Raw genomic sequence first — 24,437 nt, 5'->3', positions numbered from 1 at the left:
AAGATAGATTGACTGGTGCCTTACTCACTTAACCCCAGCAGAGACAAATGGGCTTCTGTGAGTTCAAGTCAGTCTAGTCTATCAAGAGTGAACTAAACTCCTGAAAAGAAGCTTTGTCTGCAGAAACAGTGATTCAAATTTCAGTGCTGTGGAGAGACTGGAATGTCGCAGGTCCAGATGCTAATTCATTACCACATCTTGGGCTAGTTCTAGCCCTGGGGAGCAGCCATCCCTTACCCATCTGTGTCAGGACTGACATCTTGTGACTAACAGACACCCTTTGGAATCTCAGCAGACCAATACCAACCCAAAAGCCTGTGGACACCACCTAGGGCCTACAAAAAAGCTTCCCCCATCTCCTGTATCCGCCTCTCTGATGCACCCACCGATGGATTTTAAACTCACCTTGGTTTATGACTCTCTTTGTTCTGTAAAACTATAGACACTTCTTGAAACTGCTACCATTGGAACATGGAATTTGGGGTAACCTGGATCTGTGTTCCCGGGCCATGGTCACTCAAGATGGCTCCAGAATAAACTAGCTCTTACTCCCTGTAAGATGAGAGCTGTGGCTTTTGTATTGGCAACAGTGAGTTACAGGTGTGGAAATGGCAAGCCTGGCCAGCTTAAGTTTGTTGGGTTTTTGTTTGTTTGTTTGTTTGTTTTTTTAAGATTTATGGGGCTGGAGAGATGGCTCAGTGATTAAGAGCACCGGTTGCTCTTTCAGAGGTCCTGAGTTCAATTTCCAGCAACCACATGGCGGCTCACAACCATCTGTAATGAGATCTGGCGCCCTCCTCTGGCGTGTGGGCATACATGGAGGCAGAATGCTGTATACATAATAAATAAATAAATCTTTAAAAAAAAAAAAAGAGCCAGGCGGTGGTGGCGCACGCCTTTAATCCCAGCACTCGGGAGGCAGAGGCAGGTGAATCTCTGTGAGTTCGAGACCAGCCTGGTCTACAGAGCTAGTTCCAGGACAGGCTCCAAACCACAGAGAAACCCTGTCTCGAATAACCAAAAATAAATAAATAAATAAAAAATAAAAAATAAATAAAAATTAAAAAAAAAAGATTTATTTATTTATTTATTTATTATGTATACAGTGTTCTTCAGGCCAGAAGAGGGCACCAGATCTTACTACAGTTTTTTGAGACAGGATTTCTCTGTGTAGCCTTGACTGTCCTGGAATTCACACTGATGACCAGAGTGACCACAAACTCTGAGATCCACCTGCCTCTGCCTCCCAAATGCTGGGATTAAAGATGTGTGCCACCACTTCCACTCATTCTGGTTTCCAAACTCCCACAGAACGGCCCGTTAAGCTCTGCTTACAGCAGACATCTCTAGCCTACAGCTTCCAACTCTCCCCGACTTCTCCTGAAAACTAGCTCTAAAGGCCTAAGAACCACATAGCTTTATCACAGAAAAGTCCTACGCCCGACTTTCTGTACAAAGTATCTGATAAAAACCTTTTTTTATTTAAATATTTATTTATTATGTACACAATATTCTGTCTGTGTGTATGTCTGTAGGCCAGAAGAGGGCACCAGACCTCATTACAGATGGTTGTGAGCCACCATGTGGTTGCTGGGAATTGAACTCAGGACCTTTGGAAGAACAAGCAATGCCAGCCACCTCTGATAAAAACCTTTAAACACAAAAAGAAAAAACAAAGAAAAAAGAAAAAAAGAAAAGAAAAAACAACAAAAAAAAAAAGCTTTAAATGGTCATACTACCTGGATTTCAGGTGAACTTTCAATATAGTACAAATTGAAGACTCCTCTAACAGCAACTAAATGTCAGCTCATCACAGTCCCATGGTGGGGTAACTTGCTCCTTTAGATAAGGCTTGCAAGTGTCATTACTGTGATGGTCTGTCCTGTCCCTTTGAGACAAGCGCCCCCTTCTGCTGAGGCAAGCAGATCTTCCTTAGCCTGAGCTCTCTTTTCCAGTCTCTCCCAAAGAGAGGTATCTTCTCTCCTCTCCCCCCTCCTCCCTCCCTCTCTCTCTCTCTGTGCCAGTGCTGTGAGACCAGTCCCAGGCCTGCCCCAGGGATGGCTGCTCCATGGTCTATTTATGAAACACCTTCCCACACTTGCCATGGCTGGACTCTGTGGCCCTTAGTCCCAGAGGTGGGGGCAGGAGAACATGGCATCAGTATCTGCTTGGCTAGGTTATAGTTCTGTGATAAATCACTTCCGGGCATGCATAAGGCCCTGGGTACAATCCCCAGTAAGGGGAAAATCAAAACAAACACAAAAACTTCCCATGTCTGCTAAGAAACTACAGCAAACCAGTGAGTCAGAGATAGTCAAATATCAAAAATGAAAAGAAGTCACTCAAAAATTATTTACAAAGAAAAATGGGTGCAGGTCGCTGTTTCACAACAGGGTCCAGCTTCCCTAATTACAGCATCTTTTATCTGTTCTTTCTGCTCCAAATCTCTGGTAAGGATTCAAAAGCCTGAGGCAGTAACTACTCCTAGGGTGTCAGGTTCGGATTAGGAACTAAGAAAACAAACAAACAAAAAAAAGCATAGTCAACATTTCCCACACAGAAACACGTACCATAAAAGTGTGTGTGTGTATGTGTTTCTTCGAAATAAAAATAAAACAATTAATGAGAGATATTTAATAGTTGATGTATTTCTACATTTGGAGGCAGATAGCCTCTGGGAGCCGAGAGCAGCTCCTGGCTAATCAATGGGGGGGGACTTCACTACCTCCTGGCTGACAACCAGCAAGGTGGGGCAGGGGGAGGGTAGGCACTTCAGTCCTGTGGCTAGAAGGACATACATTTTGCCAATGGCCTGAGACACTGGGAATAGGAACTTGCCTACCCAAGTCTCCAAGAGGGAACATTACCCAATCAGGTTCCTTATCGCCTTTGTGAGCTCGTGTTGAATGCACTGCTTGACTGTAGCCAGGCTCCTGACACAAAAAAATTATGATTACAATGAACGTGTCTGGTCACATCACACAGCAATAGGGCATGACACAATAAGCCAGCTGAAGAAGGAATAATTAACTTCAACTGGGTCTGTTTAAGACCCTTAAACAGGAATTTTATGCTCCATTTAAAGCGAGCTGCACTGTGTCTTAGTTCTGTGCGCCCGGCCCAAATAGCCTTGGCAATGTCTGGTGTCAAGACTGCTCTCTAAGTGAGAGGGCACAAACAACAGTTCTTCAGAGTAGTTTATTTAATGTTCCATGACATACAAAACAGGCTTGTTTCATCATGGCATTCTCAGATGCATGGCACTGAACTTTACACCTACTTACTGGCCCCACTTCTGTCTGCTACCCCACTAAATTCTCAACACTCCGCCACTTTTCAGGTCCTATGTGTGTGTGTTTGCACATGTGCACGGGTATGCGTGCATGTCTGGGTCAGTCACAGGAAATCCTGAGAGTCATACTGTTCTTCCACTGAGGGCTCCAGGGATTCAGCAATCCCTGGTTGTCAGGCTCACACAAGAAGTGCAGAGCTGGGCCGGGCGGTGGTGGCGCACGCCTTTAATCCCAGCACTCGGGAGGCAGAGGCAGGCGGATCTCTGTGAGTTCGAGACCAGCCTGGTCTACAAGAGCTAGTTCCAGGACAGGCTCCAAAACCACAGAGAAACCCTGTCTCGAAAAACCAAAAAAAAAAAAAAAAAAAAAAAAAAGAAGTGCAGAGCCATCTTGACAATCCCTGAAACTCATTTCTTTACAAAGCATCAACCTCTAGTACTTTGCTATAGCAGTAGAAAATGGCCAAACACTAAGAAACAATACTTATTCCAGAACTATTTAATTCTCGGAAGCTAATCTAATAAATAAAAAGCCCCAAAGTCTCCAGATGCACCAAAAGTGAAAAGAATAATTAGTCCGTCATTACTCATGGGAAAACTAAAAAGAAAAAAGGGAGAAGAGATAAAGGTTGATGACCATTCTTTCATAACGATGAAATACTGCTTTAATAACCAATGTCACTGAGTGATATGATAGGAAAGAGGAAAGAGTCCATATGTGCTTCACACAGGGCTGTGGAGTCAGTTACCTGCTGTCCTCAGGAATGGCTTGCTAACACATTGAAAAAGTGGAAGACTTCATCCTTGTCATAGACCGCCACCTCAGTAGAACACTCTGTGCACATGACAGGGTGATAGACGTCCTCCACGTCTGTCTCCATAGGACCTTCAGGGTTTGACCTCATCTTCTTAGCACCCCGCTTTTTCTTCCTGTTTCCTGGGTTCTTGTATCTTAGAACCTCCTCTCTGTTGACAGAGCAATTCATCACGAACATTGCTCTGTACTGAGTCTTGTAGGACTCATGCCTAGAAGGAAATGGAGAGTCTGGATTTCACAGCAGTCATTTTTAGATCAAATGTGAGAACACCTATATGGATAGCCACTAAAATCAAGACAGGGGAATGAAATGTGAATTGAAGGAAATCTGAAAGCATTGTTTATTTATTTACTTATGTTTTGGGGACAGAGCTGCTGAACCTAACCCGGAACTCACAATCTTCCTGTCTCAAACTCTCAAGTAATGAGAAAGTAGGCGTGCAAGGTAACCCCACGGAGAAATACACTTCTTTTTTTTTTTTTTTTTTTTGGTTTTTCGAGACAGGGTTTCTCTGTGGTTTTGGAGCCTGTCCTGGAACTAGCTCTGTAGACCAGGCTGGTCTCGAACTCACAGAGATCCGCCTGCCTCTGCCTCCCGAGTGCTGGGATTAAAGGCGTGCGCCACCACCGCCCAGTGAGAAATACACTTCTTAAATGGAAGGCTGGGCAGTGGTGGCACACACCTTAGATTCCAGAGGCAGGGGGATCTCTGTGAGTTCATGGGCCAGTCTGATCTACATAGTGAGTTCTAGGACAACCAAGGCTACAAAGAGACCCTGCCTCAAAGATAGACAAACAAACAGACAGACAGACAGACGGGGATGTGTTCAAGGGAATATAGTTCAATGGTAAAGCATGCAGAATCTTGAGGTTTGATCTCCAGCACTGAAAAAATTAATTCTTTTTAGACAGGATCTCACTATGTAGCCCTGACTGGCATGGAACTCCATATGTAAACCAGGCTGGCCTCATACTCACAGAGATTTGCCTGCTTCTACCTCCTAATTACCAGGCTCAAAGGCATGTGCCACCTCAGAGGTTAAGAGCACTGGCTGCTCTTCCAGAGGTCCTGAGTTCAATTCCCAGCAACCATGTGGTAGCTCACAACCATCTATGATGAGATCTGGTGCCCTCTTCTGGCCTGCAGGCAGATATATAATACACTGTATACATAATAAATAATTTTTTTTTTTTTGGATTTTTCGAGACAGGGTTTCTCCGTAGCTTTTGGTTCCTGTCCTGGAACTAGCTCTTGTAGACCAGGCTGGCCTCGAACTCACAGAGATCCACCTGCTTCTGCCTCCCGAGTGCTGGGATTAAAGGCGTGTGCCACCACCGCCCGGCAATAAATAAATTTTTAAAAATGGTATTTTGCGGGGCTGGAGAGATGGCTCAGGGGTTAAGAGCATTGCCTGCTCTTCCAAAGGTCCTGAGTTCAATTCCCAGGAACCACATGGTGGCTCACAACCATCTGTAATGGGGTCTGGTGCCCTCTTTTGACCTGCAGGCATGCTGACAGAACAATGTATACATAATAAATAAATATTTTTTAAAAAAAATGGTATTTTTCTGGGTGGTGGTTTGGTACCCTCTTCTGGCCTGCAGGCATACATATACACAGAATATTGTATATGAAAGAAAGAAAGAAAGAAAGAAAGGAAGGAAGGAAGGAAGGAAGGAAGGAAGGAAGGAAGGAAGGAAGGAAGGAAGGAAGGAAGGACGAACATGAGAGGGGGAAAAAAATATTTGTTTGTTTGTTGCATACCGATGTTCTGCCAGCATGTATGCCTGCAAAGCAGAAGAGGGTACCAGATCTCATGGTAGAAGGTTGTTAGCCAGTCAGGCGGTGGTGGCACACACCTTTAATCCCAGCACTCCACTCAGGAGACAGAGACAGGCAGAAGTTCGAGACCAGCCTGGTCTACAGAGCAAGTTCCTGGGCAGGCTCCAAAGCTACAGAGAAACTCTGTCTCAAAAAAAACAAAACAAAAAACCTCATTTGTGTGCATGTTTACCTTTGCCCCTTACCTCTGGCAGTCAAGGCACAGGGTGGTCATGCAGGCAGGGCAATTCAGAACAGCGTCACTGTTTGGAACCGGCTGTTGCTTCTGATGTGGTCTCCGCAGGCCATAAGCATGATAACTAAAACAGAAAGATAAATTTGAGAAGAAAACATACATTAATCAACCAAATCCTGGTTTCTAATGCCATGGTCCAGAAAAAGGATTCAGAACTCAGAGAAATTACTAATTATTATTATTATTATCATCATCATCATTACTATTTGTATTTATCTACTTTATATATATATATAAATGTCTTATCTGCATGTATCTAAGTGCACTACATGTATGCCTGATACCCTGGGAGGTCAGAAGAAGGTGTGTGATCTCCAGAAACTGGAGTTAGAGAAGGCTGTGAGCCACCAGGTGAGTGCTAGAAACCAAACTCAGGTCCTCTGCAAGAGCAACAAGTGCTCTTAACTGCTAAGCATCTCTCCAGCAACAAAAATGAATAAAACTTGGGATATGATTTACAAGATCTACCTAAAACATCTTGCAGAGGCAGAAAGTTAAAAAAAAAAAATCAAATCAAACTTCAAGGTGGCAGAGCCTAACTCCTTAAGTCTGGACTGTACACAGTAATTTTCTTTCAGAGTAGTTTGGTGTGATGTGGTCCCATGCCTAAAATCCCAGCACTCCAAGACAGAAGCAGGGGATCCAGAGTTCAAGGTCAGTATGAGTTCAAGGACAAGTCTCATAAAGGTCAATCCTAACAACAAACCAAAACCCCATTATCAGTGAGATTGTGAGGAAAATCTCAGGTGAATTTTAGCAGGAAACTAACCCTTCCTCACACCTGGCCAGGGCTCTTCAAGACACTTAAGATGCCAACAACAGCCGGGCGGTGGTGGCGCACGCCTTTAATCCCAGCACTCGGGAGGCAGAGGCAGGCGGATCTCTGTGAGTTCGAGACCAGCCTGGTCTACAAGAGCTAGTTCCAGGACAGGCTCCAAAACCACAGAGAAACCCTGTCTCGAAAAACCAAAAAAAAAAAAAAAAAGATGCCAACAACAATGAAAGTCTAAGAAACTATTTTACACTTATAGTCACAAATTTAAGCCAGGCGGTTAAAAGCACTAAAAGCACATGACTTTAATCCTAGCACTCAGAAAACAGAGTAGGTGGAACTCTGAGTTCAAGGCCAGCCTGGTCTACAGAGCAAGTTCCAGGATAGCCAGGGCTACCCAGAGAAACCCTGACTCGAAAAACTTGAGTTTTGCCGGGCGGTGGTGGCAGAGGCAGGCGAATCTCTGTGAGTTCGAGACCAGCCTGGTTTACAAGAGCCAAGAGCTAGTTCCAGGACAGGCTCCAAAACCAAAAAAGAAAGGAAAGAAAGAAAGAAAGAGAGAGAGAGAGAGAGAGAGAGAGAGAGAGAGAGAGAGAGAGAGAGAGAGAGAAAGAAAGAGGGGGGAGGGGAGGGGAGGGGAGGGGAGGGGAGGGGAGGGGAGGGGAGGGGAGGGAAGAGAAGAGAAGAGAAGAGAAGAGAAGAGAAGAGAAGAGAAGAGAAGAGAAGAGAAGAGAAGAGAAGAGAAGAGAAGAGAAGAGAAACTTGAGTTTTCAAGGCATGGGAATTCTAGCACTAAGAACAGCAGCAGGAAGACTACAAATGCAGCCTGGATTGTACGGTGAGCTCCAGACCTGAGGAAGAGGGGGTGGGGTAAAGTGCCTGCTGGACAAAGTGTAAGGGCTGGGCTAAGGGCCCAGTGCCCACGTAAAGAGCAAGCAGAGGCATTGTGACCACAGTGCTCTCGGGGACAACAGCATGGAGACAGGCAGATCTCTGGAGCTCACTGGCAGCCAGCCGAGCCGAGCTGTAGGTTCAGTAGAGACTCTGTTTCAAACACTGACGGTAGAGGAGCTGGTAAAATGGCTTACTACGTCAAGGTGCTTGCTACTAACCCGTCAGCCCTAGAAGTTGTCCTCTAACCTCCACAAGCATGCCTTGCCACATATTCACACGGCAATAATAAATTTTAGGATAAACAAATGTAAAGTAAAATAAATTCAGAAGGCTAAGGCATGAAGAACAAAAGCATCCAATGCCAGCCTGGGCCACACAGCCAATTCCAGGCCAAACTATGCTTCCTCGGGATCCTGCCTCCAAAAACAAAATAAGGCAGTTTCAATAAGTAAACACCAGGGGGCGCTGGAGGAAGCAGCACAGGAGTGAACCGGGATGAGCGAGAAAGGACACAGTGAGAACTGGAGCTACAGGGTGTGTACAGGGATCCCACAGCAACATCAGCCCTCCAGACTCGGAAAACAGAGCTAGCCATCCCCATCCGGACGGAAGCACAGCCTCCTAGGCGCGGAGTGAGTAGCTCAGCAGCGGAGGACTTGCCTAGCATGTACAACAGCGTAAGTGCGATCTCCAGCATCACACTCAGGCACACAAAAAATTAAAACACAGAATTACCATGTGATCCTGCAATGCTGCACCAAGATTTGTAACCAAAAATAAAAATTAAAAAAAAGGTAAGAAGGGCCGGGCGGTGGTGGCACACGCCTTTAAGCCCAGCACTCGGGAGGCAGAGGCAGGTGGATCTCTGTGAGTTCGAGGCCAGCCTGGTCTACAAGAGCTAGTTCCAGGACAGGAACCAAAAGCTAAGGAGAAACCCTGTCTCAAAAATCCAAAAAAAAAAAAAGTAAGGCGGGACTTAAACAAACATCCGTACATCAGTTCTGACAACACTATTCAAGACGGTCAAAAGGTAGTTAGAACACAAATACCCCTCAGGGGACATTCGGATAACAAATATCAAGATACAGACATACAATGGCATTGTTCAGCCATAGAAAGAAGTACTGTGCTATGATGTAGATGAACCTCAAAAGCAATTTGCTCCTGGGCCTGCAAAGTGACGCAAGCCTTTAATCCCAGAATTTGGGACTAAAAAACAAAATAACAAAAAGCACTTAGGAGGCAGAGGTAGATGGATCTCTGCGTATTCAAGGCCAGCCTGGTCTACATAGTGAGTTCCAGGGCAGACAGAAATAAAATTAACAGTTTAGAGGCTAAAACTCTAATCTCAGAATAATTTAAAATTATAAGAGAATCATGATGGTGCATACTCATAATCCCAGCATTTGGGAGGCTGAGGGAGAGTAGCCCTGGGACTTCAAGGCCAGTCTGGGAGAGACCCTATCTCAACAGCAACAACAATACATACATACATACATACATTTTTAAAAGTCTTAACATGTCTTTTTGGGAAAAGCTAGTTTGAAAAGACCAAAATACAAACCAGCCAACCAACCACCAAAGTTAGTTTTATAACCAGGCCTATTGGTACAGGCCTATAGCCCCTGCTTCCGATGGGGCTGAGCCTGGAGGATTGCAAGTTCCAGGTCCACTAGGCTACAAGAGTGACTTCAAGGTCAGTCTGAACCACTTAATGTTTTAAGAAGAAAAGGGCTCTGTGAGTTCGAGGCCAGTCTGGTCTACAAGAGCTAGTTCCAGGACAGGTTCCAAAGCTACAGAGAAACTCTGTCTTGAAACCGCCGCCCCCCCCCAAAAAAAAAAGCAAAAAGGGGGTTAAGAATACAGATGAGTACAAACCTCTAATCCCAGCACTCAGGAGGCTGAGACAGAATTGCTGTAAATTAGCCAGGGCAAAATACATAATGAGTACCAGGCCAGCCAGGGTTACACAGCAAAACCCTGTCTCACAAGAACAATAAAAAGTTCTATTTCTTGGGCTGGAGAGATGGCTCAGAGGTTAAGAGCACTGCCTGCTCTTCCAAAGGTCCTGAGTTCAATTCCCAGCAACCACATGGTGGCTCACAACCATCTGTAATGAGGTCTGGTGCCCTCTTCTGGCCTTCGGGCATACACACAGATAGACTATTGTATACATAATAAATAAATATTTAAAAAAAAAAAAAGTTCTATTTCTTAAATGAAGAGATTGACTAGGGCAGTTTAGATCCATCAGTAACTAACCATTAATTGTCATGGTGACTAACCTGTAACTCCAGAGAGCATTTGGAAGGTGGAGGCAGGATCATCAGGAGTTTAAACCCTGCTCTAACTACATATTAAGTTTTGAAGCCATCCTGGGCTACATGAGAATCTGTTTTAATAATAAACAGGTAGTGACTGCACAGACCTCTAATCCCAGGCAGAGGCAGGTGGATCTGAGTTCGAGGTCAGCCTGGTCTACAATGTGAGTTCCAGGACAGCCAGGGCTACACAGAGAAACCCTGTCTCGAAAACTAGATAGATGGGTGGGCGGATGGATAAATAAATGGATGGATGGATGGATAAATGGATGGATGGATAGATAGACATTCAATTGTCTGAATAAAATCTGCTAGTTATTTTCAAATAAACTTTAAGTTTTCCTCCTCAAACTGTTCCTGATGTGTTTGTGTGAAAACAAATACACACACAGTAAAATAAGAAAGCATGGAAAAATCACTCTCTAAATAAAGATTTGAATGCTTACCCCCTCCTCTGCGCATCAACCCAGGCTTGGTCTCTGTTATCTTTCTCAGGATCATAGAGTAACTCGTCATTTGTTGGGATCCTGCGCTGTTTCTTCTTCTTCTTGGTCACTTGTGCTAATTTTTAAAAGGTTAATAATATGGATCAGTATCATGTCTAAAGATTAAAATTCTTTAATATAAAATGACTCTCCTGTTTCCTGTACTATGTATTTATTCTCGTTAACATTGTCTTTTAAAAGATACCTAAAGCCTTTCTTTAGCCAGCAATCCAAATACATGAGAGGCAAGACAAGAGAACTGCCACGCCTGGACCACACAGTGAGTTTCAGGCCACCCTGGCAATAAAAGTAAAACCTTGCCCAAAAATGCAACACATAAAATTAAATAAAATACAGCTATTCTTCAAATAAGAGTTTTATGCAATTAAGACACTAAATTAGAGGAGGCCAAAAGGTTAAATTCACATAATAAAAATTCAGTCTCAAAAAAAAACATTTAAAACTAACTGGTCATGGTGACACACCTGTAAACCCAGTGCTTGGGAGACAGAGGCAGTAGGATCATGAGTTCACGGGCATCCTTGGCTTCAGACCAAGTTTAAGACCAGCTTCTCCTATATGAGACTCTGCCAAAAATAGAAGGGAGGCAGGTAAGATGGCTCTGTGGGTAAAGGCACCTGCCACCAAGCCTGACAACCTGAGTTCAGTCCTGGAACTCACACGGTGAAAGAAGAGAACTGACTATCACAGGTTGTCTGCTACAGCCACACACGAGCAGAACGAGCTCCCATGAACACACACATACAGAGGAATTTTTGTTTTGTTTTGTCTTTTTCAGGACAGGGTTTCTCTGTATCTCCCTGGATATCCTAAAACTAGAACCGGCAGGACAGAGGCAGGTGGATCTCTGTGAGTTGGAGGCCAGCTTAATAGATAGAACAAATAGGTGGAGGCCAATATGAATAAGAGCCAGATGGTGGTGGCACCTGTCTTTGAAGGGAATCTGTGAGTTCGAGATCAGCCTGGTCTACAGAGCAGGTTCCAGGACAGCTGAGGGCTACAAAGAAACTCTGTCTTGAAAAATGATGAGAAAAAAACATATATAATATATACATGTGGTGGCACATGCCTTTAATCCACTGGTTCCCGGCCTTCCTAATGCTTTGATCCTTTAACACAGTTCCTCATGTGGTGGCTCCAACCGTAAGTTGATTTCATTGCTACTTCATAACTGTAATTTTGCTACTATTATGAGTCATAATGTAAATATCTGATATGCAGGATTTATTTTCACTGTTACAAACTGGACGTAATTAAAGCATAGTGATTAATCACAAAAACGGTATGTAATTATATATTGTGGAATATTTATTTCCAATTACAAATAAATGAAATTTTGTCTTGAAGCATGATGGGTAACAGTCTTAATGTAAACAGTCTTTACAACAGTAAACTACATTGCTACATTTTTCAACAGTATGCCTAAAAAGCAAACCTCAGTGCGAAGGTTGAGACTGTTTCTTTCTCACCAGATCAGAAATTCTTGAGGCGGTCTTTGCGAGAGCAAAGTCTACTGTATTTAGACATGATAACCAACAAGCTGGAAAGCCGTTTCACAAAGATATGTTGCTGGAAATGGAAGAAGGCGCAACACAGTCTCAGACAGAACATTTTTTGTAACTGGAGTGCAGAGAAATCAGTTCTCACTGCAGAGCTGTTCATTCAGTGAGCCCCTCTTGTGCTGTCTCAGGAACACCTTGACTTGGACTGTGAATGGGGTGTCAGGTAAGTTTGAAAACATGATGGAATTTCGAGTGTAAGCCTGTGTAAGTGTTCTTTCACAGAAATTATCATCATGATCCTTTTGTCTGGTTCAATACAATGTTTCTCAAAGAAAGCAGATTAGGTAGGCAACATGTGAATTCTATTATTCATCTTTTTTCCTTTCTTTCTTTTATTCAAAGCTGAAGTTTCATTTGGCATGACTGGGCCTTTTCAGACAAATCAAGGCATGCTGCATTTGGTCCTTGCAGTGATAAATTTAACTCACTCAAAATGGCAAAGGTGTCCATCAAGTAAGCTGTTTTTTGCAACTCACTTCCATGGCTGAAAAATGCTTCCAACTGCAGTCTTGCTTTCTGAGGGGGCTGGAGAGATGGCTCAGTAGTTAAGAGCACTGGCTGCTCTTCCAGAGGTCCTGAGTTCAATTCCCAGCACCCACACGGTGGCTCACAGCCATCTGTAATGGGATCTGGCGCTCTCTTCTGCTGTGCATGAAGACAGAGCACTCATGCACATAAAATGCATAAGCAAATAAATCTTTTAAAAATTCAGTTCATCACAAAGCTCAAGAACACGTTTTAAACTTTTCCTCTGGACAAGCATCAGACTTTGGTGTGAAATAACAGAGCTTTGTTCAGCGTACCCAACTCATTGCACAGTTGCAAAATCAGCCGACCGTTTAAAGAGCTCACCTTGACAGCTGACAGAACTTAGGACGCTTTTTCAATATTTCTTGTAACTCTTACGGCAGCATCTTCGCTGCTAATATTTGCCAATGAATCATACAGTGAGTTCCAATAACTTTTGGTAACTCACTGAGTACCAAACACTGACATCCAGATTGACACCTTAGCATAGCTGGCACACCATCTGTGCAAACACAAACCTTTTCCCAAGAGTTCTTGTGCTTTCAGAAATGAACCAATGGTGTCCAATTCATCATATGCAGTAGCTGTTGTTCCAAGAGGTTTACAACAAAGAAACTCATCTCCAGTATTAATATACCTCGTGTAAACTAGTCACTGTGAACAGTTTACAACGTCTATAGATTCATCAAGTCAGACACTAACACTGGAAGTGGAGCAGATTTAATTTCCTGGGTTCTTGATCAAGACTATCAGCAGAGGGCTGGAGAGATGGCTCAGGGGTTAAGAGCATTGCATTGCCTGCTCTTCCAAAGGTCCTGAGTTCAATTCCCAGCAACCACATGGTAGCTCATAACCATCTGTAATGAGGTCTGGTTCCCTCTTCTAGCCTTCAGGCATACACTTAGAAAGAATATTGTATACATAATAAATAAATATTTAAAAAAAAAAAAAAGACTATCAGCAGACATGCCATCCATTCTTGTCCAGACGGTGTCTCAGATAAAGAAGCTGCATTAAGGGGCTGGAGAGATGGCTCAGCGGTTAAGAGCATTGCCTGCTCTTCCAAAGGTCCTAAGTTCAATTCCCAGCAACCACACGGTGGCTCACAACCATCTGTAATGAGGTCTGGTGCCCTCTTCTGTCCTTCAGGCATACATGCAGAAAGAATATTGTATACATAATAAATAAATAAATAAATAATTTTTAAAAAAAAAAAGAAGAAGCTGCATTAATTATGTAACAAATTTATCTCCGATCATAACTTACACACTGTCTTTGGCCACTGGCAGCAGCAAATCCTCAGCAATGGCCTGAGTGTTCACAGCTCTGGCGATTCTGAGGACCACCAAACACGACGTTTCATGGCTGCTATATTGTTTGTGGTACTTGCCACCAGTGTCAAGTTCAGCTTGCTCTCTTTGGGGGAGTGGGGAGATTGAGAAAGGGTTTCTCTGTGTAGCGTTGGCTGTCCTGGAACTCGACAGTTCCAGGCTGTAGACCAGGCTGGCCTCAATCTCACCTGCCTCTGCATGCACACCACCACCTAGCAAGTCTGGCTATCTTGAGTCCATCGGCTTTGCTTCTCAATTAGTTGGTACCCTTGCCAGCAAAGCTCAGGTGCTTGCTATCAAAACGGTGTTTCAGTTTGTTCAGCATCATAGATTTTGCTAATAGAACTTCACAACAAATAACACAACATGATTTCTCAATTCCTGCTCTAATTACTGAGCTAAAACCATACTGTAAAAATATCCTTACTAGGGGGTAAGGGGAGATGGGGAGAGAAAAGTGAGAAGGGGAGGACTGGGAGAGCTTGGGGGAATGGGATGGTTGGGATGGAGGAAGGGTGGGATATGGGAACAGGGAAGTATATATCTTAATTAAGGAAGCCATTTTAGGGTTGGCAAGAGACTTGACTCTAGAGGGGTTCCCAGGTGTCCATGGAGATGCCCCCAGCTAGTTCCTTGGGCAGCTGAGGAGAGGGAACCTGAAATGGCCCGATCCTACAGCCATACTGATGAATATCTTGCATATTACCATAGAACCTTCATCTGGCGATGGATGGAGATAGAGACAGAGACCCACATAGGAGCACCGGACTGAGCTTCCAAGGTCCAAATGAGGAGCAGAAGGAGGGAGAACATGAGCAAGGAAGTCAGGACCGTGAGGGGTGCACCCACCCACTGAGACTGTGGGGCCGATCTATTAGGAGCTCACCAAGGCCAGCTGGACTGTGACTGAAAAAGCATGGGATCAAACCAGACTCTGAACGTGGCGGACAATGAGGGCTGACGAGAAACCAAGGACAATGGCCCTAGGTTTTGATCCTACTGCATGTACTGGCTTTGTGGGAGCCTAGTCTGTTTGGATGCTCACCTTCCTAGACCTGGATGGAGGGGGGAGGACCTTGAACTTCCCACAGGGCAGGGAACCCTGACTGCTCTTTGGACTGGAGATGGAGGGGGAGAAAAGTTGGGGGAGGGGAGGGAAATGGGAGGAGGCGGAAATTTTTAATAAAAATAAATAAATAAAAATCCTCACTATATTTTCTTTCCTTAATGTTTCTCTATACATAATTCATTTTCATAGGATGGTTTTCTAATGAAAATAATATATAACAATAGCTTTTATAAGACTAAAGATGATTCCCCAGGCGGTGGTGGCTCACTGGGACTAAAGGTGTAGTCACCATACTTGGCTTAGTCTATAGTTTCTTAAAAATAAAGAGAGAGAAGCCGAGAGATTGCTCAGCAGTTAAGATTACTGGCTGCTCTTTCAGAGGACCCAGGCTTGATTTCCAGCCCCCAAATGGTGGCTCACAAACACCTATAACTCCATTCCAGGGAATCCAACACCTGGTGCTCTCTGGGCACTAGGCATGCACATGGTGCACACACAGATATCCATGCAGCCCGTACACCCATTAACATAAAATTAAATTTTGTTGAGGAATATTATTTGAGGTGTTGCTTTGTTTACGCTGCATTTGTTTAACCCTATGAAGCTGTGATTCTTTGCCTGTCCAAAACACCTGATGGTCCTAATGAAGAGCTGAAGAGCCAATAGCGAGGCAGGGGCAAGGATAGGCGGGGCTGGCAGGCAGAGAATAAATAAAAGGAGAAAAAAGAGAGAAAGAGAAAAGCCCTGAGGCAAAAGGTGGTCGGGGATAATTTAAGAAAAGTTGGCAAGAAACAAGCCAAGCTAAGGCAGGGCGTTCCTAACTAGAATAAACCTCAGGAGCTGGTGGTGGGACCCAAACAGTCAAAAGAGTAAGACATCACACAACCAAATTTTAAAAACAATATAAAACTCAGACGGAAAATTTAACCTGCTAAGAAAAAGGTTACTCTCCAAATCAGGAGCAGAAGGAGAGAGAGCACGAGCAAGGAACTCAGGACGGCGAGAGGTGCACCCACACACTGAGACAATGGGGATGTTCTATCGGGAACTCACCAAGGCCAGCTGGACTGGGTCTGAAAAAGCATGGGATAAAACCGGACTCGCTGAACATAGTGGACAATGAGGACTACTGAGAACTCAAGAACAATGGCAATGGGTTTTTGATCCTACTGCACGTACTGGCTTTGTGGGAGCCTAGGCAGTTTGGATGCTCACCTTACTAGACCTAGATGGAGGTGGGTGGTCCTTGGACTTCCCAAAGGGCAGGGAACCCTGATTGCTCTTAGGGCTGACGAGGGAGGAGGACTTGATAGGGGAAGGAGAGGGAAATGGGAGGCGGTGGCGGGGAGGAGGCAGAAATCTTAAATAAATAAATAAATAAATAAATAAATAAATAAATAAATAAATAAATAGAAACAGCAAAAAAAAAAAAAAGAAAGAAAAAGAAAAAGGTTACTCACTGGCTTTGTCTTCATCCTCAGAATCGGAATCAAAATAAATGTCATCATAGTACTTTGCTGTGACTCCTCCAACATGCCCAACTCCCAAGGAAGATCCTACCAAACAGAAGGGACGTTTACAAACTGAAACACTCCGTACATACTCCGTCACTTCAGACAGTACTAATTTACTCACAATCTCAGTTGTAGAGTATTGACTACGAGATATCTGTGCCTATGCACTCCTTGACGAGTTTTCCAGATTAGGAGAAAATCATCCTTTCTCTCTCCCCACAAATGTAATTAGAATTTAAATGCTGTATTTCCATGGTCTCAGCATATATACTTCTATCTTTTAATGCACAATACAAATACTCCGTGGAGGGAGCTGGAAAGAGGGCTCAGGTTAAGAGCACTGGCTGCTCTACCAGAGGTCCTGAGTTCAATTCCCAGTAACCACATGGTAGCTCACAACCATCTGTAATGAGACCTGGTGCCCTCTTCTGGCCTACAGGCACACAAGCAGGCAAAACACTGTATACATAATAAATAAATCTTAAAAAAAAAAAAAAAAAAAAAAAACAAATACTCCATGGAGAACAGGAAAGGATGTCTTGCTCCAAGGGCATTAGACAAGGAGATGAAGCAAAAACAAACGTCTGGTCTCCAGCTTGTCTTCACAAGCCTGTGTCCCTGAGTCTTCCTCCGCTTCAATTACATCTTCCTGTTCTTCAAGTTATAGCACATACCAACATGAAAACCAGTTCTGACCAGTCCTACTTCCACAAAACAATTTTTGGGTCAAGTAAATTATACATAAAAATCTAAAAATGAAATATGTTTATTACTTACTACAAAGAGACAGGAATTTGTAGTGACATACCATTAATCTGCCATCAGACTCTAAAAATTCTTTGTAGGCCTTGTGGGTTTTTTGGGTTTTTGTTTGGTTTTTTGAGACTCACTCTATATACTAGGCTGGGATCAAAGGTGTATGCCATTACGCCCAGCATGTGTTAAAAACTACAAAAGGCCGGGCAGTGGTGGCGCACACCTTTAATCCCAGCACTTGGGAGGCAGAGGCAGGCAGATCTCTGTGAGTTCGAGACCAGCCTGGTCTACAAGAGCTAGTTCCAGGACAGGCTCCAAAACCACAAAAAAACCCTGTCTCGGAAAAAAAAAAAAAAACAAAAAACACAAAAGGAACTAAGACAAGTACTTGCTACTAAATAGTATCTTTCCAATAACACATAATGTGTGATAGTCATTAACGAAAACTCGGGCACAGATCGTCAGCACATTCATGTCTTCATGTGGTAAGTAGTGTATTAACCAGACATGCGCATGCAGCTCTGTCTCCCAGCCACCCAGGAAGCAGAGGCAGGATCACAGGGACTACAGGGAGTTCAAGGCCAGGCTGAGTAACTTAGCCAGACCCTTCTCAAATTTTAAAAGAGGCAGGACTGTAACTCAGTGGTAGACTTCTGCCTAGCAAACACAGACCCAGGTTTACCCCCACCACCACCCACCACACACACACACACACACATACACACACACACAGTGATTCTTGAGCACCTACACAAAGCAACACAAAAGAACACAATCCCTTACAGGATATCGGAGGGAACAGAGCCCAAAGTTTACCTGTCCCCATAGAGGATAACTTATCCTCCATTGTTTTCATGGTGGAGTTTAATTCAGCTTCCATTTCTTTCTCAAATTCATCTTCACTGGATGATTCACTTTCTCCAGTAAGACATTCCCTGATGAGTTTTCGTTTTCGGTCAGGAGTTCCATGTAATAGCACGTCGACTTCATCTTCAGAACTAGCATACATTTAAAGCACAGGGAATACAAATATTAAAATATTTTTCTTTGTCTTTAATTAATTAATTTACTTTTCGTATATGAGTGTTCTATCTGCATGTACACCTTTATGCAGAAGAAGGCATCAGATCCTACTATAGATGGTTCTGAGTCACCATGTGGTTGCTGGGAATTGAACTCAGGACCTCTCTGGAAGCACAGCCAGTGATCTTAACTGCTGAGTCATCTCTCCAGTCCTGAATATTAAAAATATTAAAGTCATGGCTGGGATGTGGCTCAGTGGTTGGGCACTCATGCAGCATGTCAAGGTCCTAGGTCTGAAGTACAGCGTCACAAAACAAAACAAAACACAAACACAACTTCTAGCATTTCACTGCTCAACAGAAAACTAAGTCTTACAAATTTACATCTGGTGTACCTGTTATATTACATATAGCAATGATAATTAATAGGCAACAGATCAGCTAATCCAGTTTTCAGAAGGGTTTTCTGGTTTTTTTTGTTTGGTTGGTTGTTTTTTGTTTGTTTTTGTTTTGTTCTGGTTTTCGGTTTTTTTGAGACAAAATTTCTCTGTGCAGTTCTGAAACTCACTCTGTAGACCAAGCTGGCCTCAAACTCAAAAAAGAGATCAGCCTACCTCTGCCTCCTGAGTGCTGGAATTAAAGGTGTGCACCACCACTGCCTGGCTTCTTTGGCTTGTGAGTGTGTGGGTCTTCTACTTGTGTGTGTATCTGTGCATCATTGTGTTGCCTGGCGCCACAGACGCCAAAAAGGGTACTGGATTCCCTAGAACTAGGTTACAGTTAGATGGTGGTGAGCCCATGTGAGTGCTGGGAATCGAACCCAGGTCCCCTGGAAGAACAGCCGATGCTATTAACCATCCCTCTTTCCAACTTCTTATAGTATTACATTGCTTTCCAATACTTGCACCAATTCATAATTCTATCAACTAAAAAAGCTTACCTCACAGATCTGAGGGTTTTATTTAGGTTTTATTTATATATATATATATATATATATATATATATAAAATACAGCAATTATATCAACATAAAATGTTAACAGGAATTAAATGATATAATTTAAGACACACTGCTACAGAAAACTGTGAAAAGAGAAACTATGTACAATGAGGATTTTTTTCCTAGTGTTGGTAACTGAACCAAGGCTTCACGCACAGCAAGCACCTGCTCTACCACTGCACTATAGCACTCACCCCAAGAAACTTATACTACATTCTGGATTCTCCTAGCCAATTTCTGTCAATTTGTATTGCCTTCTGTGATTGGTTTCCTATCAAGAGAATTATAATAGAACTAAATCAGTAATTAGGAGGACTAAAACAACAAAACTGAATTTAGTCGGGGCCAGCAAGACAGAGGACAGCTCATATGCAGGTCAGGCACTTGTCACCAAGCCTGCTGACCCAAATTCAATCCCTGGGACCCACACAGAAGGAGAGAAGCTGTCCTCTGACCTCCATAATGTGCCAGGGCACCCACATGCCCACATACACAAATTTAAGAAAAGAAATGTTATTTAAATTTTTTAATGAATTAAGTCAAACATGATGTTGCACACTTGTAATCCCAATACTTGGGAGGCCAGAGTTCAAGAGCAGCTACACAATGGAGTCAAAGACAGTCCTGGGCTACATGAGACCCTGTCTCAAACTAAAAAAATTAAATGTCTACTCCAAAGCCACAGAGAAACCCTGTCTCGAAAAACCAAAAAAAAAAAAAAAAAAATTAAATGTCTAAGACCTTTCTAATATAATATGAAGGGCTGGAAAGATGGCTCAATGGTTAAGAGCACTGCCTGCTCTTCCAAAGGTCCTGAGTTCAATTCCCAGCAACCACATGGTGGCTCACAACCATCTGAAATGAGATCTGGTGCCCTCTTCTGGCTGCAGGCAGACACACAGAATATTGCATACATAAATAAATATTAAAATATATATATAATATGAAGACTGTACATAATAAGGCTGAGGCTGTAACTGAGTTGGTAAATGGCTAAGACCTTTCTAATACGATATGAAGAATACACATAATAATAAGGCTGAGGCTGTAACTTATAGGGGAACAGCGCTAGGTGGGAAAAACTAAACGGAATGCTGGGATGAAGAAGGCAGAGTCTGGAGACACGAGATAGTCGTCCTGAAACTTTGCCATGACCTCATGGTGATATACAGATTAATAGAAATGGGTTAAATTAATATAAGAGTTAGCCAATAAGAAGCTAGAGCTAATGGCAATTAATTTAATTAATACAGTTTCTGTGTGATTATTTCGGGTCTAAGCTAGCCAGGCAGACAGGAACCAACAAGCTCCCTCCTCCAACAGTAACTGAGTTGGTAAAGAGCTTGCCTGGCAGGCATGAGGTGGGGTTGAGCACAACATCACATAAAACACATGTGGCGAGCCGGGCGGTGGTGACGCACGCCTTTAATCCCAGCACTTGGGAGGCAGAGGCAGGCGGATCTCTGTGAGTTCGAGACCAGCCTGGTCTACAGAGCTAGTTCCAGGACAGGCTCCAAAACCACAGAGAAACCCTGTCTCGAAAAAAAAAAAAAAAAAAAAAAAAAAAAACACATGTGGCGGTGGACGCCTGTAATCCCTGCACTTGAGAAGCAGAAGCCACCAGTCTGGGATACACAAGATCCTGTATCAATAATCACAACAGAGTCCTCATAGGAAGACTGACTGCTGTTTTCTTACCAGACAATGCTTTCAAGGCTTCACCAGAGACTTAATCAGAAAAATGCAATTCACTTCAGGGAATTTGCTGAGGACTAAGGATGGGTTGCTTGTCCTTTTGTCTGACTCTTTGAGACACGTTTTCATGGTGCAGTGTTACTGGCCTCAACTTACAGAGCCTCCCAAGTGCCAGGATCAAACGCAGGTGCCATCACGCCTGGCAATGGCTAAGGTTTTAGCCAGAATCTACTCCCAAGAAAATGCTGTCCATCACAGGTAACCGGCCAGCATGCTCTACCCCCTGTCACTGCCACCACCACAGCTGCTTTCACTCCGACCTCTGAACTCTGCCTCCAGCAGCACTGGCAAGGATCCCCTGGCCTCATCTCTCCTGTCTCATTCCTGTTCATTCACCCTACCAGCAGAATGTCACTCCTAAAGGCCTCATCACATCACCACCCAACTCAGGAGCTTTCTGTGACCAGTCCTCTGAGCACTGCGTTCAAAACAGCCTTCCACAGGTAGCTCCAACCTTCCCACCTTACTGTCCACTACTAATTACCCTCTATGTCCTTAGCCAAAAAGGCCAATACGCTCAGGTCGGAAAACCGTTCCTATACTCTAACCTTACCAAAGTAGAAAGCTCAAATTATTTGTAGGTGGTGGTGGCGCACTCCTTTAACTCAAACACAAGGGAGGCAGAGGCAGGCAAATCCCTGCGAGTTTGAAGCCAGTCTGGTCAAGAGAGCTAATTCCAGGACAGCCAGGACTACACAGAGAAACCCTGTCTTGAAAAACAAAACAAACAAGCAAGCAGCAAGAGGGGAGCTGGATATGATGGTGCACACTGTAACCCAGTACTTAGGAGGCCGGAAGGGAAAGGATAGTAGTGTGCGCGAGCAGAACAGTGCAGGAAGCTTGAGGCCAGCCTGAGAGGAGAAGAGCATACTTGCAAGCAGTAAAAGGGGCCCTTGCAATGACGCAGGGATCTGTATCTTCACTGGTTTAGTGTTCGTGCCATGTTTGTTTCTATGTGTGCAAGTGCGTTTGGAAGCCAGAAGACAATTTGAGAAATTGGCTCTTGCCTTTGGCCTCGTTGAGGAAGGGTCTTTCTTGTTTCTGGCAGTACACTACAGGCTAGTTGTCCTCGAGCCTCTGACGGCATCTCCTGTCTCTGCCTCTCATCTCACCACAGAAGTGCTGGGATTAAAGACAAATACGTCCAGCTTTTTACAGGACTTCGGGGGATAGAACTCACGTCCTCAGGCTAGCACAGTAAGTCTGCTGCCAGCTAAACCATCTTCTCAGCACGCACACACCTTTTCTGAGTTGGTTCTCAACCCCCTTGTGAGCCACATACCAGATATCCTGCATACAGGTATTTTCATTATGATTCATAACAGTGGCAAAATTATATTTACAAAGTAGCAACGGTAGAAAGGAAAATTAGTAGAATCATTGTATCTAAGGGTAAGCATTAGAATGAAATAGTGTTTCTCACTGTATTGGAGGTAAACTTCAGAATGAACAGTTGTTTTCTAGGAAAGCTTAGACTGTGAAGAAATCACTGTGGAAAACAATGATTGGTTTCTGGGATCTACAGAGCTGCTTTCCTGAAAGCTTTACAGACTTTGCATGGCTTTGGTCACAAGACGGTCCCAGCACCTTGATTATTAGGTACAGCAAACAGTACCCAGTGAGGACTAAAATGGCACGTGTGTCACTTTCCTTCAGAAGGATATACCATTATATCAGGGACCTTAGTACAAGGAACTTGTTTTACCCAAAAGACAACTTTTGTGTAACAATCAATAAATACACCTTTGCTCGGCTGTTGGGGTTCAGGTCACATAAGTTCCTCCCTGCAGCCAGACAGCCTAACATTCATTCATCTTGGAGAGACCCAAGTTCCTTTGACCGACCCAAGCAACACAGAACACCTCGACAAGCAATGAAATAATTTTTATGGTTGGGGTCACCACAACATGAAAAACTTTATTAAAGGGTTCCAGCATCAGGAAGGTTGAGAAGCACTGCTCTAGAATCTAGGTTATTAAAGGAGTACACAAGCCAGGCCTGGGGGTGTACGCCTTTAAACTCAGCACTTGGAAGCAGAGGCAACTGGTTCTCCTGAGTTCAACACAAACCTGGTCTACATAGAGAGTTTCAGGCCAGGCAGTACTACACACTGAGACCCTGTCTCAAAACTAAAGTTAAAATTATGAAACAGACAGATAGGTAAGTAGGTAGATAGGTAAATAGACAGACAGACAGACAGACAGACAGACAGACAGACAGACAGACAGATTAAAAAATACCCTGAGTTTAATAGTCCAGCAAGGTTAAAAAGGGGGGGAGGGAATAAAGATGTGTTTTGCACATAAGTAAAAACATCCCAAATCCCAAATTCCCTTAAGTAGGATAAATACCCCCTTTCCAAAAGTACCACAGAACTTCATCTATGCCTATCAGATGTCATGTACAATGGCCTTCGAAGATGCGCATTTCATTTCCCCTATTATAAGGTAAACCAATGGAAGACAAGAATTTTGTATTTATCTCTATTATAATCCAAAAAATCCCGTTGCCTATTCCCTTATTTCTATTCGACAGTCTTCCAGCTAAGGCCTGTAGCCCTCACTAGTCCCACGCTTGTGCTTCCAGTTACACACGCGAAACCGAGAACTGACCTGCCTTCAGTCACAGTGCTAGCAAAACGTAACGAGCAGAGTTCCATCTGAGGATTTACGCTTGGGGGCCCCGTGACTCCGGAACATCCCTCTTCCCGCACTGCTGTCCATCGGGGCTCCCCAGAGACTGAGCAGCCCCACCAGGCACCCCGAGGCTCCTACAAGGGATGCGGGCGGCAGTGCGCCCAAGCTCGGCAGGCGCAGCAAGCACAACGGCCTCGGCCAGGGCCGGGCGGACACCGCGGGGCAGCGGCCCACCTGCTCAGAGCCGGCTCCTCGTCACTCGGCTCTTCCACCGCGTAGGGATCGTAGTCATCCTGGAGCCGGTTCATGGCGGCCTAGGAAGGCCTACGCGGTCCACCAACGGCCCGGGTTTCAGTGTATTCCGCGGCTACCTTCCCTAAAGCGTCCGGGGACGCCACTTCCGCTAGTACTGCGAGTCCTTCCTGTGCGCCTGCGCAGGCGCAGCGCTGCGAAGGTGGTGGTGGGGGATGGATCAAACTCGTCTCTTGGCGTTTTCTTTTCCGCTGAAAACAGCCGCTGTCTTTTTATGGATTTTTTTTTCAGTGTTGCTGCTTTATTTTGTTTTTGATGCGGTCTCACTAACCC

General features: G+C 44.0%; 1 protein-coding gene across 4 annotated transcripts; it reads right to left on the bottom strand.

The window, feature by feature from the left end:
- Window positions 1-1,570: 1,570 nt before the first annotated feature.
- Eapp (E2F associated phosphoprotein) lies at window positions 1,571-24,244 on the bottom strand. 4 transcript variants are annotated; one of them, XM_057782658.1, is made up of 7 exons: window positions 24,087-24,244; window positions 18,257-18,438; window positions 16,631-16,726; window positions 10,621-10,735; window positions 6,138-6,251; window positions 4,042-4,318; window positions 1,571-1,651 (listed from the first exon to the last, which is right to left on the bottom strand). In XM_057782658.1, the coding sequence occupies exons 1-6, from the start codon at window positions 24,158-24,160 to the stop codon at window positions 4,051-4,053; spliced, it is 849 nt and encodes a 282-aa protein (XP_057638641.1). In that variant the 5' UTR covers window positions 24,161-24,244; the 3' UTR covers window positions 1,571-1,651; window positions 4,042-4,050. The 4 variants fall into 4 exon arrangements, with proteins under 4 accessions (XP_057638641.1, XP_057638640.1, XP_057638642.1 ...); XM_057782657.1 differs by lacking the exon at window positions 1,571-1,651 and adding an exon at window positions 2,016-2,933; XM_057782659.1 differs by lacking the exons at window positions 1,571-1,651; window positions 24,087-24,244 and adding an exon at window positions 23,829-23,975 and having other exon boundaries at window positions 2,980-4,318.
- Between the last annotated feature and the right edge of the window lie 193 nt (window positions 24,245-24,437).

This window comes from Chionomys nivalis, chromosome 10 (assembly GCF_950005125.1).
Source record: "Chionomys nivalis chromosome 10, mChiNiv1.1, whole genome shotgun sequence".
Taxonomy (NCBI): Eukaryota; Metazoa; Chordata; class Mammalia; order Rodentia; family Cricetidae; genus Chionomys; species Chionomys nivalis.
The sequence above is the reverse complement of the archived record's forward strand: the minus strand, read 5'-3'. Positions and strand labels throughout refer to the sequence as shown.

Coding starts and splice junctions, on each gene's coding strand:
- Eapp (XM_057782658.1), bottom strand. CDS start 24,160: ATGAACCGGCTCCAGGATGACTACGATCCCTACGCGGTGGAAGAGCCG. Junction 16,727..18,256: donor GTTATCCTCTATGGGGACAG/GTAAACTTTGGG, acceptor TCTGTTTGGTAG/GATCTTCCTTGGGAGTTGGG. Junction 6,252..10,620: donor GTTGATGCGCAGAGGAGGGG/GTAAGCATTCAA, acceptor TTTCTGTTTTAG/TTATCATGCTTATGGCCTGC.